Source organism: Dipodomys merriami, unplaced genomic scaffold (assembly GCF_024711535.1).
Source record: "Dipodomys merriami isolate MVZ:Mamm:240054 unplaced genomic scaffold, mDipMer1.0.p SCAF_16, whole genome shotgun sequence".
NCBI lineage: Eukaryota > Metazoa > Chordata > Mammalia > Rodentia > Heteromyidae > Dipodomys > Dipodomys merriami.
In genome coordinates, this window is record NW_027202937.1 from 7,692,312 (window position 1) to 7,710,000 (window position 17,689).

At 43.7% G+C, this 17,689-nt stretch overlaps 1 protein-coding gene across 3 annotated transcripts in view; it reads right to left on the bottom strand.

Annotated features, from left to right (window-relative positions):
• Cmtr1 (cap methyltransferase 1) overlaps nucleotides 1-12,465 on the bottom strand; it is a 54,216-nt gene extending 41,751 nt beyond the window's left edge. For 2 of the 3 annotated variants that reach the window (XM_070023853.1, XM_070023851.1), the window contains exons 1-2: nucleotides 12,286-12,465; nucleotides 9,366-9,500 (exon numbers count right to left, since the gene is read on the bottom strand). In XM_070023853.1, coding sequence (XP_069879954.1) covers nucleotides 9,366-9,495 — 130 coding nt within the window. In that variant the 5' untranslated portion in view covers nucleotides 9,496-9,500; nucleotides 12,286-12,465. Of the gene's footprint in view, nucleotides 1-9,365; nucleotides 9,501-12,285 lie in introns of those variants that run through there. The other variant, XM_070023852.1, reaches the window with a different exon arrangement.
• Between the last annotated feature and the right edge of the window lie 5,224 nt (nucleotides 12,466-17,689).

The following is a 17,689-nucleotide window of genomic DNA, read 5'->3' on the forward strand; positions in this document are numbered from 1 at the left end:
TTGCCTTGTATGCATGAGGCCCTGGGTTTGATTCCTCAGCACCACATAAACAAAAAAAGCCAGAAGTGGTGCTGTGGCTCAAGTGGTAGAGCGCTAGCCTTAAGCTGAAGAGCTGAGGGACAGTGCCCAGGTCCAGAGTTCAAGCCCCACGACTGACAAAAAATATATATATAAAAGGGCTGGGAATGTGGCCGAGTGGTAGAGTGCTTGCCTATCATGCATGAAGCCTTAGGTTTGATTTCTCAGTACCAAATACACAGAAGAAGCCAGAAGTGGTTCTGTGGCTCAAGTGGTTCAGAGCTCTAGCCTGAAGCTGAAGAGATGAGGGACAGCGCCCAGGCCCAAAGCAAGCCCAACAACTGATCCAAAAAAAAAAAATCTAGCTAATGTTGCTGAGGGAGGAGGCGAAATGAAGAGAATTGAACACACACACACACACACACACACACACACACACACACACACACACACACACACACACACACGCACACACACACGCACACACACACGCACACACACACAGCAAAACAGCAACCATGACAAAAAAGAAGAAAAAATAACCAAAACTCAAAACAGCTAACACAAAACAAACAAAAAATAGGAAGAAAAAAAAAAAAAAAAGAACGATGTTCAGCTAATCTACTTATCTGTTGTAGGATAGGTAATGAGGAAAGATTAGAAATTGGAGAACAGGGGTAGCAGGAAATATGAGCAAGAAAATAGCTCTGGTTATAGATAAAAGGAAAGTATACATAAAGTCAGGCAAGAGGACAAAAAATATGATCAGATATGATGACTTCAAAGAAAAGGAAGGAAAGAAGATGAAGCAGAACTAGAGTAAATGGGAAGGAAGGACACAGAAGGGCTGACACTGATTAAAACGCATTGTCCTCACAATATGACCTGTGGAATTGAAGCCCCTTGTATAACTACTTAAAGAATTGTTTTCATAAAAATTAGGAATAAAACGGCCTTTACTAAAACATGAAAACTAAAAGTAGATGACCTATCTTTGATATGTGGCAGGGGGAGGAGGGGGAATCCTTGGTTGAGATAAATAATTTAAACAATCAACCAGAATAGCAACAAAGAAACAGACTTGACTATGTGTGTGTATACTCCATGATTCTAAGACCTCTCTGTACTGATCCATCTCTTTCTCTGCTATAACACAAACACGCTGATAGGAAAGCCTTTCTAGCCAGGCGCCACTGGCTCACACCTGTAATCCTAGCTACTCAGGAGGCTGAGATCTAAGGACCGAGGTTCAAAGCCAGCCCTGGCAGGAAAGGTGGTAAAACTCTTATCTCCAATTAACCACCAGAAAACTGAAGAGGTGCTGTGGCTCAAGTGGTAGAGCACTAGCCTAGAGACGAAGAGCTCAGGGACAGCACCCAGGCCCAGAGTTCAAGCACCATGACAGAGAAAGAGGGGAGAGGGAGAGGGAGAGAGAACAAGCCAGCCTTATCAAGTATCCAGGCCTACTTGATCCTCCTGTCCACTGTGCCTCAATAACACTAGTATTCACACCATGGCAAAGCACTTACCATGTTGCTCTAAAGTTACATATGCTACATGCCACCCCCACTCTACAGGGTTATTCTAAGAGCTAGCTTTAAGCTGAAGAGCTGAGAGACAGCACCCAGGCTCAGAGTAAGGAACTTCCTCATCATCAACTTTATATCCCCAACTCCTAGACAGAGATTTTCTATTTAACAGAAATGCATTAAGTTCTTACTGTAGCGAATTTAAATATTTATCGTCCAAGTGCCACCTTTTCTGAAGACCCAATGAGTGTATGGGTCTTTAAGTTATTTCCTCATACAAGTAGTAAAAGAACTTCATGCTTCAAAAGTTTGAGGATGGGCTAGGCACCAGTGCAGTGGCTAATGTCTGTAACCCTAGCTACTCAGGAGGCTCAGATCTGAGGATCAGGGTTCAAAGCCGGTCCAAGCAGCAAAGTCTAGACACTTATCACCAAAAAGCTGGAAGTGGAGATGTGGCTCAAGTGGTAGAGCACTATTTCTGATAAAAAATTTCAATAGGATAGTACCCAGGCCTGGCAACACCAAAGCTTGTTTAAATGATCACAATGAAACTCTTATACTAATAATTGGGCTGGTTACAAGATTGTAAAAAAGAAAATTAGAGAAAAAAAAGAAAAAAGACAATATGCAATTTTTAAGAATATTTACATTCTATAAAAGAAAGGATGTAAAAGAGAGGGGATCAAAATAAACTCAAAACCAAAATTCTGGCTTCTAATTAGGCAGGAGTTATGGCTGAGAATATCTCTGCAAAAGAAGCACAAAAATCCACCCCTTCAGGTTAAGATGGCTGTCCAATTCCCTTATTGAAGACATGTCTTGCTTTGAGAGACCAACGTCACAGAGTGCCACTCAGAAAGAAGCATTAGCAATGAGTAACCATGGAAACTGAGAGGTGAGGTGATATTTATTTTGTTTTTCACTTTTCCGCATTTGTGAGAAACAAGAATATATTTGTGAGAAACAAGAATATATTAAGTGTGAAAATTAAGAGTAAAAAAATGCAGTTATAAAGAATGATCATTCTAAGCCTCTCAGAAAAACCTTCCGAGAGCAGCAGACCTAGGGGCAAAGCCTCCTGAGTGGCTCAAGACTCCCCTGGGCTGCTCATCTAGACACACCCTCTACAGCAGGGTGCCCACATGCGGAAAGACCCATACTTTCAGGGCTGAGCTCTGAACTCTAGGTGTGTCCATGCCTTAAACCTACACTGTTCAGTTGCAGATCAGTGGCGACTGTGATAGAAAGCTCTGACAGCAGACTCTGACACAAGATCTTTGTACACCATCCTTCTTGACGATATGCTGTCTATTCCAGGCTCTAAGAGTGAGGGTGAAGGGCGTGACGTGTCACCTTCTGGGCAATTCCTTATAATGTCAACGAGTATGTAAGAAAAGCAACAAAATCTTATTTTTCTCTTTGATTTATTACTGTGACAAATGAGACCATAATTTAAGAAAAAGTTTCATAGATTCATCTTTTTATTGTTGTTGTTGTTGTTGTTGTTGATTGTGGGCCTTGAACTCTGGGCCTGGGCACTGTCCCTCAGCTCTTCAGCTCAAGGTTAGCACTCTACCACTTGAGTCACCGCACCACTTCTGGTTTTCTGAGTGGTTTATTGGAGATAAGAATTTGGGGCTAGCCGGGCGCTGGTGGCTCACGCCTATAATCCTAGCTACTCAGGAGGCTGAGATCTGAGGATCGCGGTTCAAAGCCAGCCCGGGCTGGAGAGACCGTGAGACTCCTATCTCCAATAAACCACCAGAAAACCAGAAGTGGCGCTGTAGCTCAAGTGGTAGAGCGCTCGCCTTGAGCTGAAGAGCTGAGGGACAGCGCCCAGGCCCAGAGTTCAAGCCCCACGACCGACAAAAAAAAAAAAAGAATTTGGGGCTGGGGCTGGGAAGGTGGCTCAGTGGTAGAGCACTTGCCTTGCACGCATGAGGCCCTGGGTTCGATTCCTCAGCACCACATAAGCAAAAAGAAAAAAGCCCAGATGTGGCGCTGTGGCTCAAGTGGTAGAGCACTAGCCTTGAGCTGAAGAGCTGAGGGACAGTGCCCAGGCCCAGAGTTCAGGCCCCACAACCGGACCCCAAAAAAAAAAAAAAGAATTTGGGGCTAGGGGCTGGGAAGGTAGCTCAGTGGTAGAGCGCTTGCCTTGCATGCCTGAGGCCCTGGGTTCGATTCCTCAGCACCACATAAGCAAAAAGAAAAAAGCCGGAAGTGGTGCTGTGGCTCAAGTGGTAGAGCGCTAGCCTTGAGCTGAAGAGCTGAGGGATAGCGCCCAGGCCCAGAGTTCAGGCCCCACAACCGGACCCAAAAAAAAAGAATTTGGGGCTGTGATGGTGGCTTATTGGCAGAGTGCTTGCCTCACATGCATGAGGCCCTGGGCTCAATTCCTCAGCACCACAAAAACAAAAAAAAAGCCGGAAGCAGCATTGTGGCTCAAGTGGTAAAGAGCTACCCTTGAGCTGAAGAGCTCAGGGGCAGCACCCAGGCCCAGAGTTCAAGCCCCACAACTGACAAAAAGGAAAAACAACAACAAAAAAAAAGTCTCATGGACTTTCCTGCTGGGCTGGTTTCGAACCGTGATCCTCAGATCTCAGTCTCCTGAGTAGCTAGGATTACAGGTATGAGCCACCAGTGCTAATCTATAGCTTAGCCTTAATGACCAAAGACAGCTATAGCCACTACTTGTTTTTGCCACTCGGCCTCTCTCTCTGTTCTGTTGAGATGAAATGGAAACAACCAGCATGGCTGCCATATGAACTAATGAGGAGCTTTTGCTTCCAAGGCTGGTAAGAGTTTAGCAAACATGAGCAGAGAATTTTGTAATGAGGATATAAATTAGCAGGACTAATAAGGTCAGTCTATTAAAATTGTCAGTTTCATTAGGAACTTGCCAAAGCTGGGTGACACCCCCATTTACCTCCCAAGGAGCTTCCGTTCTAAAATCTACCAGAGCCCAAACCATTATTTAGGGTTTTCATTTCAAATTTCTTCTCCACTTGACAGAAATCCATATTAAGTCATCTTAAAGAAGGTTCACCTCACAGGGAAGAAGAGGCTCCAGCTGTTGGCCAAATTGTTCACATGGCAAGAAAGCAGTAGGGTAAAATGTCAACACTGAAAATGACAGTGACTACACATAGGAGGGCCTCCAACCACGCGTGGCCACAGTAAGCAGCACGCACATATAAAAAATAAATAAGGAATTTTAATAAAGACCCCATCCTACCTTACAACTGCTGAGGAATACACTCATTTCTGTTTAAAAACTCAATTTCTCCTTTGTGCCAGACAAATGGTAATTGTTAGAGCAATTTAAACAGATACTGATAAAGGGAGTTTTTGATTAAGATCATGAATTTGGGCTGGCAGAAAAGCAATGGTATATCAAGGCAAATAGCCTACTTAGGAAAGAATTAAACCTGGTAGAGGAAAAAATGTCTTCAATGTGATGTTGGTGAAGGAGCTTCACAACTTCCAGTCCAACATGCTGCAAGAGGACCAGGAACCCACAGTAGATACACAGCCAGGAAAAGAACAATGAATTTTCTTTGGGTCTAGACCAAACTCCGTTGTGAAAAAAACAAAAACAAAAATAAAAACAACCAAAAACAAAATGGCCTCATCTGAAAATGCCTCCAAATTCCTCTAACAATACTCAAAAGAATATGAAAGCAAGTGTCCATGCTAACAGCATCCCTCAGCCCCACTTTTTTATTTCCTCTGGCCAAATGTCAAGCTCTGAGCTGGTAATGCAGCCACCTTGTGAATAATGTAAAACAAACAAACTGATTAAACTAAATACATCTACTGAGTCATTGCATTGATCTAGCAAGGAAAGAAAAAACAAGGCCAAGACAGAAATAGTAACTACTGTTTTTCTATTTTTCTCATTGTCCTTCCTATAAAGAGGATTTTTCAATTATTTCTGAACAGAATCTGCAGGTAGAAAAGGTTGGGGCAAATGAAAGCATTCCTGCTTTAATGTAATAGAACTGAACAGGAACTTTTCACATATACATTTTCAAGGACATGCAGTTTCTGGCAAGACAGCAAACTACCATGCTCACTCACTGTTCAGGGGATGTCTAAGAGATGCTAATACAAAACACATGATATGAAGGCAAAGTACTTAATCAAATGATCTGCACACTGAAGAGGAACAGGTAAGATGAACACAGTAAAGTATTTTAAGTCTTAAAAGATACTATTGTTGCTTTGTATCAATTCTGTTCAGCAACTATTAACTGGAATTTTTACCAGAATTAAAAAAAAAAAAAAAAAGCCAAGTCTGGCATCGGTGACTCATGCCTGTAATCCTACCTACTCAGGAGGCTGAGATCTGAGGACCATGGTTCAAAGCTAGCCCAGTCAGGAAAGTTCATGAGACTCTCAGCTCCAATAAATCACCAGAAAACTGAAAGTGGCACTGTGGATCAAGTGGTAGAGCACCCGCCTTGAGGTGAAGAGCTGAGGGACAGTGCCCAGGCACAAAGTTCAAACCCCATGATGGACAAAAAAAAAAAAAAAAAAAAAGCCAAAAAGTAGTCATGTTAACTCCAGGCCTCAGTATTTGTACCAAAGTGAGGCTGTTCCTTCCTAAAGTAGCAAGCCTGAGGAAATAAAGCTATTTCAGTGTGCCTATCTCATTTTGTGCAAATAAAAGGGACCAAATGGCCTACTGTTAGACACATCTGAGGCACTGGCCACCCATGAATTCCCATTCTGTGCATAGAACAGCTATACCCAACCTGACTGAGTCATATGGTGCTACTTCCAGAAAAGGTTGAAGCTATTTTATAAAATTAAAAGGACCATATGTGTATATGAATATTGAGGATGGATAATTTCAATTCACACAATCACATTTTGTGCGTGTGTGCCAGTACATGGTCTAGGTGCTATTCCTTAGCTTTTTCCACTCGAGACTAGCACTTTACCACTTGAGCCACAGCTCCACCTCCTGTTTTGGGGGGATTAATAGTCTCATAGGGCCAGGAGCCGATGGCTATAATCCTATATAAGCCTATAATCCTAGCCTATAATCCTAGCTACTCGAGAGGCTGAGAAGTGAGGATCATAGTTAGAAGCCAGCCTGGGCAGGAAAGTCCATGAGACTCTTATCTCCAATTAACCACCAGAAAACTGGAAGTGGCACCGTGGCTCAAGTGGGAGAGCACTGGTTTGAGCTGAAGAGCTCAGGGACAGAGCCTAGGCCCAGCGTTTAAGCCCCACAACCAAAAAAAAAAAAAAAAAAAAGAATCTAATAGACTTTTCTGCCCAGGCTGGCTTCAAATCATGATCCTCAGGTCTCAGCCTCCTGAGTACAGTAGTTGAGATTACAGGTGTGAGCCACGAGTACCTGGCTCCCAGTCTTTTTTTTTTTTTTTTTGGTCGGTCATGAGGCCTGAACTCTGGGCGCGGGCACTGTCCCTTAGCAATTCATCTGAAGGCTAGAACTCTACCACTTGAGCCACAGCGCCACTTCCAGCTTTTTCTGTTTATGTGGTGCTGAGGAATTGAACCCAGGGCTTCATGCATGGAAGGCAAGCACTTTACCACTGAGCCACCTTCCTAGCCCCCACAGTCACATTTTTAAAAGCTGAAATATATATCCTTAAAGGGACCTTGACCATATATATTTACCTTCTCTCTGAGTGATGTTGAAAGTGAATGTCCTCCACAATACCAGCCACACACAAGTATCATTTATTGCCAGATATGCTCTACCTTTCCCTTGTAGGCCTTCTCCCCACACCAGAGCCCTACCCAAGGAGACCCACCTTCCAAGCTACTCAAATCCCAGTGGGGAGCAAAATCATCTTTTCTCAACAGTCCCTACAACCAATGTACTCTATATGCCATTTAGAAACCCCAATTACATGCAACTTTCTGACCTCCTACCCTGGAATCCACCATGACTTTCTTTGTGTTTGTTTGATGGGATCTTGCTATGTTGCCCTGGCTGGTCTCTAACTCATGGCTCAAGTGAGCCTCCTGCCTCAGCCTCCCAAACAGCTGGGAACCGGGGCAAGCACAATACACCCAGATCCACTGAGACTTGAAAGGTACACATCCTCCGCACACACAGGTTATGAGTTTCTTCTCCAGTCTGGATCATAGCTACACCAATGCTCCATGAGGTATGCCCCCTATCAAGGCTAGCTGTGGAGCAGCTTCCAAGTGACAGGTAATGATTAAATATCCTGCCATGAGCCTACCACCTATGAAGAGACTAGATCTCCTACCACCTCAAAGAAAACTCACACTTTTAGTCACCAAGCTGTTACTACCTTCCAGTCCAGTTTAGCAACGACCCAGCAGAGAATACAAAACTGCAAGCCTGCTAATGAACTGGCCAAACAGTGTCCTCCCCTCAAGAACCCGAGAATGTGACCTTATTTAAAAACAGGGTCTTTGCAAATGTAATGAAGATGAGATAATACTAAATTAGGGTGGTCCTGACCCAGTCACTGATGTCCTTGTGAGAAGAGGAAAATAGGGACACAGACAAAAAGGAGAGGCAGAGGCAGAAATTGGAGACAAGCTGTCACCTGAGCTAAGATATACCAAGAATTGCCAGAAACTACTAGAAGCTTCACAAGCTTGATCTTCTTAAGAGCCTTCTCAACAGCATGTGGCCTGTTGACACCTTAATTTTAGACTCTAGCCTTCAGAACTGTGAGAATAAATATTTGTTGTTTTAAGCAATGCAGTATTTTAATCTGATGCAGCAGCACTAGAAACAAATACAGTTGGCAAGTCAAAGTTACTGCAAATGTAACTACTCTTGTTTGGGGTTTGAAAAAAAGCTCCTAGATATTACAATTTCTCAGAAAGCATCTGTAGAAACTATGAATGTCCACTACCCAAAAACTAGGCAAAGCTAAATGCTACTTTCAACAAACCAGTGAGATCTTTTGAGTTTAATGTAAACAGCAAACATAATGATGTTATGTTTTGACTTGTACTGCTGATGGAATGGAGAAATTCTGCATGCTAAAAACCTGAGAATCAGACCAGAGAGCTGTACACCTCCTCAACCTAAGAGCCCCAGGGTCATTAAGAGCTATTAAAAACAGAGCACCCAATGTTCTCTGCTTGTTCTAACTGGCTTAAGGCAGCAAAACAGTGCCACCTATTGAAGAACCAACAACAAAACCAAGGTACATTTGAAAAAACCTCCTTTTTCTTTTTTTAATTTTTGCTGATAGTGGGGCTTAAACTCAGGGCCTGGGTGCTATCCCTGAGCAACAGCTCCACTTTCAGCTTTTTTTTTTTTAATTGAAGATCATAGACTTACAGACTTTCCTGCCCTTGCTGGCTTCAAACCATAATCCTCAGATCTCAGCTTCCTGAGTAACTAGGACTACAGGTGTGAACCACCAGCACCTAACTCCAATTTTTTTTATTTAAAACAAGTTTCGGTGCTTTCAGTAGAAGGGCAAAATGACAGTCCATAACCAACATCTTTCTTTAAAATTTGCCTTATTTAGGGACTGGGAATGTGGCTTAGTGGTAGAGTGCTTGCCTAGCCTGCATGAAACCCTGGATTCAATTGCTCAGTACCACATAAAGAGAAAAAACTGTAAGTGGTGCTGTGGCTCAAGTGGTAGAGTGCTGGCTTTGAGCAAAAGAAGCTCAGGGACAGTTCCCAGGCACTGAGTTCAAGCCCCAGTAATAGCCTAAATAAATAAAATAAAATTTGCCTTATTTTCTCCAAGGGGCAATGGATTATAATCTGGCCAGCCCAAGCACCAAGATTCAAATAACCAGAGGGCCGGAGGCCTCACGCCATACACACAAGCATACCTTTCACTGCATGATTGACAGAGGGCGGCTGATCATCAGACGTGGAGCTGAGGTTCAGGGCAAACTCTGCAACTCTTTTTTTCTGTTTCTTGATGGGAGCAGTGCATTCTGGGTCTGTTCTCCTCTTCATTGTTACTGCAATCATAAATCCAGACAGTCAGCTGCCCTTGGGTTAAAGCCACTAGGGTTGAAGGAAGGATTCCAAAGCATAAACCATCAATGGGATGAGATTTGGCAACTCCAAACATCTTCCAGTGCCAGCACTTGAATAGCTAGCTCTTCCTCAGAATGCAGTCTAGGAAGAAGGCTAGCCAAGCTCGGGTTTTCAATAACAGCTATTAGTTTTACTGGAAAATGTGATGTGCTCCCAGACCCAGAGTCCTTGCACCACTGGTATCAGATACTAAAAAGTCATGCATACATCAACGCCATAAGCCCCAGGAAAAGGCCTTCAGTAATAGTTATTCTGTACTTTCTATACTAGCTATACCTGACAATATATACAGGAAATGAATTATGAAGCCTACTATAAACCAATAATTCCAAGTTGGCAGGATTATTCCAGAATGATATGTTCTATCATTATCAGCTCACCAAATAATTAAGTGACTACTTAAGTATATGGTACAAATACTGAGTTTCTGGTTCATTTCCTAATGTCTGAAAATAGGAAAAAAATGGGAAAGTTTTTACCCAGAGCATGGAATGTAAGCAATGGTTGGAATGAGGTTGAGGAAAGAGTGGGAAAAGATATTGGTGCTGCTGGGCATCTAGATTACTGGACTGAGGGCTAAAAGGAATTTTAAGAAGGACTGGGATGTAGCTCAGTGGCAAAGCGCTTGCCTAGCAAGTGCAACGTCCTGGGTTCGATCCCCAGTACCAAAAAAGAAAAGACAAAAAAAAAAAAAAAGAATTTTAAGAATAGGAATCCACTTCCACCAAAAGAACGGAGTGCCAGGCATGGTGCAGACCTGTAATCCCAGCACTTGGGAAATAAAGGTAGGAAGACTGTGAGTTTAAAGCCAGCCTGGACTATATAGTGAGATCTTGTCTCAAAAAACCAAGGACTAATCTGAGAAATACAGTTCAAGGCTAGCCCAGGCAGTTAAGTTCATGAAACGCTTGTCCAATTAATCACAAAAAAAAAAAAAAAAAAAAAGCCAGAAGTGGTGCTGTGGCTCAAGTGGTAAAGTGCTGGCCTTGAGCAAAACGAGCTTAGGGACAGCACCCAGGACAGAGTTCAAGGCCCAGGACTGGCAAAAACCATAACCAAGGGCTGTCATAAACTGACATGTTGAATTGAAATCCCTTTTAAAGCTAATAATAAAAGCCTAAAGATAATACTATAAAAACCAAGTGTGTAGAGTGTTTGTCTAGCATGTGCAAAGCCTTAAATTTGATCCCCTTCATTATGAAAGAAAAGATGCAAACACCATGTCACTATCATCCATGCCCACAGATAGGCCCATGCTAGGAAAGCATGGAAAAAACATGGGATGGAATGAAGTGATTATGAGACTCTGAAGTATTTTTTCTATGTAATTTTTAAAAATATTTTTATTATCTTTAAGTAGTTGTACAAAGGATATGCCATTCAACAAAGCAGTTTATGAATACAGTGCCATTCAACAAAGTAGTTTCATGAATACAGTGCCTCTTGATCAACAGTCACCTGTGACTCTGAAATCTGAAGGAAAAACAGTGAATACAATGGGGCTTACCCACAACTGATTGGCTATCAAGACCCCAGAAAATGAGAAAGGGCTCAAAATAGGAGCAAATAGCAGCTGGGCTGTCCCTGGGGAAGAGGAGGTGCAGAAGTAACAACAGTGGTCTTATAACCTGGGCCGAAGCAGCCAGAGGAAGAAAGCAATGAAATTCAAAGGGGCCACAGATGCCCACAATCTCACAAAAGTTCATAATTTTTGAAAGAACAGTATCCCTTCTCTTCAGCCCAAAGATGAGCCAATCAACCCAAAGCACAATCACACGCTGAGAGAGTTTTTGTTTTGTTGGCGGTCCTGATGTTTGAACTCAGAGCTTTATGCTCGTTCCATAGGCCCTCTATCACTTGAGCCAAGTCCCCAGCAGGAGACAAAATAACTGGCACAGACAGGGCCTATACTGGGGAAATATAAAGGAGACAAAAGCACACAGAAAGCAAGGCCACACTGAGCCATGACCACTTTACAGTCTTAAATCCCCTCAAAAAAGCCCAGAAGCCTAGCTGTAGGAAAACCCATCACAGAGCCTGTTTGTAGCCCACATCCAACGCAAAAAGGGGGGGGGGGGGAATTTCTTTGATTCTTAAACTACTGCAGGAAGATTGGAAGCATGAGACAGTCACTATGGACCGTATCCAGGCAGGTGCACGGAGAAGAGATAAGAGATTGTGGTGTGAAAGGCAGGTGCCGATGCTCCTTCTCAAATCGCATCAGCTGAGATTTGGGCCTTCCAAGCCATCCAAATCCAACCCTTTTATTTTCCCATGGAGGAAGGCCACAGGGTTAACCAACGCCTGGTCAAGCGATCTGCACACGCCAGAAGATGTGCTCCGGCCAAGAACATCTTAAGTGGAAGGCAAGAGGCCTGGTTCTACCTGCTGCTTGCCTACCGAGGGGAGCTCCATCCAATCCCCTGCGCGGTTTTCTCTCTGCGCCTCGATTTCGCACCGCCACCCGTTTTCACGGGAGGAAAACACGGGCTCCCATCTCCCCCGACCCAGCCTTTCCATCTGGGGTATCACTGAGTGTGTGAGTGTGCGCAGGGATGTGTATCCGCGGCGGCTGGGGCTCCGGGGAAGCAGCCGTGGGGGAAGACTCGGCCCGAGGGCGGGGAGACCCCGCCGCGGTGGAGGGAGGGGATGCGGGGCCCGCTCGCCCGCCCGCCCGCTCCCCCCGGGCCGCGCGTCCGCACTCACGCTGAGGGGAGAGGGCGAGGTGCCCGGGATCGCACAGGGGGCGTCAGGCCGATACTGTCGCCGTCGCTACCGTCGGGCCCGGCCCGCTCCGGCCACCGGCAGAGCCTCGGCCGCGTCCCTCAAGTTTCGTTTCCCAGACCAGCGAACCCCGTCCGCTGGCCGCGACGGCGCGCTCCGGTCCCGCCCTTACAGGCCGCGCGGTCTGATGACGTCAAGAGCGCGCGCGCCAGCCCCACCTCCTCCGGGCCCCAGTCAAGTCCCTGGGAAAAGGCTGCACGGGATCCAGCCCGCCCCACTCCGGTCCTAGGGTCTAGTGCGCCTGCGCCGTAGAGCCGCCAGGGAAAGGATGCAGAAGGCAAACTCACTAGGCGTCCTCTCCAGCCGGGAGGAGAGAATCAGATACAAAGCTAAAGGGACCTGATGCCCTCACGCCACCAAATCTCGGGCTCATCATTTTACAGAGGAACATTCATGTAGAGGTAGACCATCTGCTGGTTGAAGGCAGGAACCCGGGCATCCCGCACGTCTACACCCTCAGCATGGGTGGGCTTTGTGGCCCAGTGTTTGTCTAGCATGTGTGAGGCGCTGGATTCTACCCCACACTGAAAAGAGAAAAGGAACAAACAAACAGACAAACAAAGCCGGGCGCCGGTGGCTCACGCCTGTAATCCTAGCTACTCAGAAGGCTGAGATCTAAGGATCGCAGTTCAAAGCCAGCCCGGGCAGAAAAGTTAATTGAATTTTTCTGTCAAACCTATCCATTTGTCCTCTTTCTGTCATCACCTTTTATGCACTCAGGATTTTTTTTCCAGTAACCTCTAAATCATAGTGCTTGTTTCCAGTTGCAATCCTTCTAATGCATCTCCACAAAGCCCAAGTAATCTTAAAAAAAAAAAAAGCCCACAAACAATTGGGCTAGGAATGTGGCTTAGTGGTAGAGTGCTTGTCTAGCATGCATGGTGCCCTGGGTTCAATTCCTCAGTACCACAGAAACAGGAAAAAAAAAGCCGGAAGTGGTGCTGTGGCTTAAGTAGTAGAGTGCTACCCTTGAACAAAAGAAGTGCAGGGACAGTGTGCAGGCCCTGAGTTCAAGCCTCAGGACTGGCAAAAAAAAAAAAAATAGATGATCCTATCAATGATTAAAATGTGCCAATGGCATCCCACTGCTATTAGCATAAAGCAGCCTCCAGATGGCTTGTATGATCCTCCAGTGTGACCTCTTCTGCAGTCATGTCTCCTACTTCCAGTCCCTTCAGTCTCCTCATCCTGATCTTCTATTTCTCAAACATGCCATGTCTCTTTAAAGGTTCATCTCCCTGCCTGCATCATTCCTCTTTCCTTGCCTGAATAATGTCATTTACCCCTCAAGTGTCATTTTAACATCCTTTCCTGACTCCACAAATTCACTTCAGGAGCACTTCCCTTCCAACTCCATTGCACTCTTTCCTTTCACCACCAAAAATCTTAACCAAGTATTTTATAAGGACCCTTTGACTCATCAACTTTCCTTACTCACAGTGTGAACTCTGCAAGAAAGGTTATGTTTTTTTCTCAATGAAATTTACAAGGGCTTACATGGCATAATAGACATTTACTGAATCTGTGTACATACAGAAGATGAATGTAAGTGGAGTGATGTGTCTATGGTCATAACTAGAAAGCAGTATGTAATGTAAGTAGTATTTAATTCCAGCCTCTATCACTAAAGCTGAATGTCTTTCCTTCTCACCAATTCTCTAGGGATGGAACCCAAGGCTTCTCACATGTAAGGTACATGCTCTTCTACTGAGCCACACCCCTACCCAAGAATTCTCCACATATTGTGACATGGACATATTTGGTTATCTTGAGGAATTTATGCACGGAGTCACAAAAGATATAAAATAATAAGTATCTGCCAAGTGCCATTGGCTCATGCCAGTAATCCCAGCTACTCAGAAGGCTGAGATCTGAGGACCAAAGTTCAAAGCCAGTTCACAGGCATGTATGTCTGTGAGACTCTTATCTCCAATTAACCACCAAAAAGAAGTGAGCTGTGGTTTGAGTGATAGATCACTAGCTTTGAGCAAAAAAGCTCAAGGACAGCACCCAAGCCCTGAGTTCAAGTCCCAGGACCAGCACAAAACAAAAATAATTATTCCAGTGTGAAAATGTAATAGTGAACATCCCCAATCCCCATCCCTGTATAACTGATAAAAGCCAATTAAAAAAAAAAAAAAGGTTCCAGAACACCAGCTTTTGAAATGACACATCTGACAATACAATCCTCTATAAAAATAACGAAAACAATATCAAAACTTGCTAACTAGGAGAGAAAAAATGGCCAACTAGAAACATCAGGGAATTCTCTCCCATCTACACAATTGAACAGATAGAATACATATGATGTCACTGGTTTTCTTTGAGACTATAGAGCCCATCCAGAGAAGGGAGTGGATAAAACCTTTTTCTTCCTTATTTGTTTGCTTATCTATTAATTTCAGCTCTTTAGCACAGTACCAGCTAGCCATTCTCTGTCACTCAGCCAGGGGCAGACACCTCTGCACAGTGTTCCTGGGCAGCTTGTAATCAACTTGCAGGATCCTAGGCAGGCAGAAGTGGCCTTGTCCTCCATAGGTAGGGAATCTGTGCTCTGACATAGCATCGGACTGGTGCTTCTGATCACAGAGGTGCAGATAAGGAGAGCAGCCATTGCAGTTGGTTCCAAGCCTCTCCCACTCTGGAAATATGACCTCCAGAGATTTACAGGGCTAGCACATTTTTTACTTTATTTTTCAATTTTTATTTATTTTTTCATTCATATTTTTTATTTTTCATTCATTTTTCAACTTTTATTATTGTGGGAACCAGTAAAGTAGAGAATTCAGCCTGATGTCAGTGGCTCACACCTGTAATCCTAGCTACTCAGGAGACTGACATCTGAGGATCACAGTAAAAAGCCCACTCAGGCAGGAAAAGTCCATGATTCTCTTATCTCCAGTTAATCACAGAAAAAGCTGGAAGTGGTGTTACAGTGCAAGTGGTAGAGTGCTACCTTGAGCAAAGGAGCTTAGGGACAGCACCCAGGCCCAGAGTTCAAAGCCCGGACTGGGGCGGGGGGGGGGGGGGGGGACAGGAGGGGGAGAGGAAAAGGGAGGGAGAGCAAGAGAGAGAGAGAGAGAGAGAGAGAGAGAGAGAGAGAGAGAGAGAGAGAGAGAGAGAGAGAGAGAGAGAGAATGTGTGTGGGGGGGCAGAATTCAAAAGCAATTGCTTATGTGGAGAAAATTAGAAAGTAATTATATATGTCCATGTAAACACTTGGAAAAGACCTGATAAGATCTTAACCTCTCAGGCTGCTCTTGGATACTGAGACAACCAATGGTTTTCATGATGATGATGATGATGATGATGATGATGATGATGATGATGATGATGATGATGATGAAAGAACAGTAACCAATAAACAGCAGCTCCTGGGGAAGGGGGAGAAACTGCCTTCTAGAGCTCAAAGATCCAAATTTCAATAATAGAGATCCATCCAAAGGAAGTTATCAAAGGAAAAAAAATCCACCCAAACTATTCCTGAAAAAGGTATGAAAGCAGATATACTAGCAAAGACTTTAAAATAATTCTAAGGCGGGAGCTGGTGACTCAAGTTTGTAATACTAGCTACTCAGGAGGCTGCGATCTAAAGATCAAGGTTTGAGGCAAGCCCAGGCAGGAAAGTCTATGAGTCTCTTACCTCCAATTAACCACTAAAAAAGCTGGAAGTGGAGCTGTGGCTCAAACAGTAGTACACTAGCTGGCCTTGAACACAAAAGCTCAGGGACAGTGCCCAGGCTGAGTTCAAGCCCCAGGCCCAACAACAATTAAAAAAAAAAAAACAAACCAGTTCTAGTTGAAAAACTAAAGGAAGAATTAGTAAATCCAAAAGAACTAGAGGAAAGACATAGAAAAAATAAAAGCATAGATTCAAAACAGAAACATAAGACAGATCAAATTTTGTTCTCCAAAATGATTAGTAAATAAATTCTTGCCACACTGACAGAAAAAAATAAAAATTGTCAATATCAGAAATGAAAGAGGAATCCAGGGTACTGGTAGCTCATGCCTGTAATCCTAGCTACTCAGGAGGCTTGAGATCTGAGGATCACAGTTCAAAGCCAGCCAAGTCAGGAAAGTCCATGAGACTCTTATCTCCAATTAACCTCCAGAAAACTGGAAATGGTGCTGTGGCTCAAGTGGTAGAGGGCTAGCCTTGAGCTGAAGAGCTGAGGAACAGCGCCTAGGCCCAGAGTTCAAGCCCCACAACCAACAGAAGAAAAAAAAAAACCTAAACAAGACACAGCAAATCAAATTTAGTAATGATCCAGCACTATGAGAACACACCCTTTGTATATGAATTTGTACGTGAATGCTTATAACTTGATTCACAGTTACTGTACCAAAAAAAAAAAAAAAAAGGCCAGGCCCACAAGAGTATATTGTATGACTCATTCCTATAAAGCTTAAGAACAGCAAACTAATTAATCTATTGTTGTCTCAGAAAAATGTGGTTGGCTCAGAAACACAGGGATTTACTGGGGGAAAAAACACATGAAGGAACTTTTAGAGACTGGCATTGTTTTATATCTTGATTGACTTGGTGATTACACAGGTATTAACATTATCAAAACTCACTGAACTGTTTACTTAAGAACTGTGATTTCCCTAGGCGCCCAGTGGCTCAGGCCTGTAATCTTAGCTACTCAGGAGGCTGAGATGTGAGGATCACAGTTCAAAGCCAGCCTGGGCAAGAAAGTCCATGAGACTCTTATCTCCAATAAACCACTCAGAAAACTGGAAGAGTGCTGTGGCTCAAGTGGTAGAGTGCTAGCCTTGAGCTGAAGAGCCCAGAGTTCAAGCCCCACAACTGACAAAAAAAAAAAAAAATCTGTGATTTCATTGTAAAATCTACTGCAATAAAACAAATTGAATGTGTGTGAATAAGTAAGAAGGCTGCTACCTATATTAAATAAGAAAATTAAATTGTGGGATGGTCTTTGACATGGTTGGTTTGTTAATATTTAATCCATTTTCATTAGTTGGAAATTCTTCACTTCTAGATTCAAATATAACTATTGAATCGAAGCTTCTAGAGGTTTTTTTTTTTGTTTTTTTGGTTGGTTGTAGGGCTTGAACTCTGGGCTTGGGCGCTGTCCCTGCGTTCTTCAGCTCAAGGCGAGCACTCTACCGCTTGAACCATAGCGCCACTTCCTAGAGTTGTTTTTGTTTTAAAATCAAGGCAGGAATAATCTTTCTTAAAGGATACAGTAATTCTCCAGGGGTCCAAAGATCAAGAATTCATCGTCAATTAGGTCAATATCTTCACACTTTGATTCAGTTTATACAAGAAAAAAAATGGGTTGCATATCTGTGGATCAAC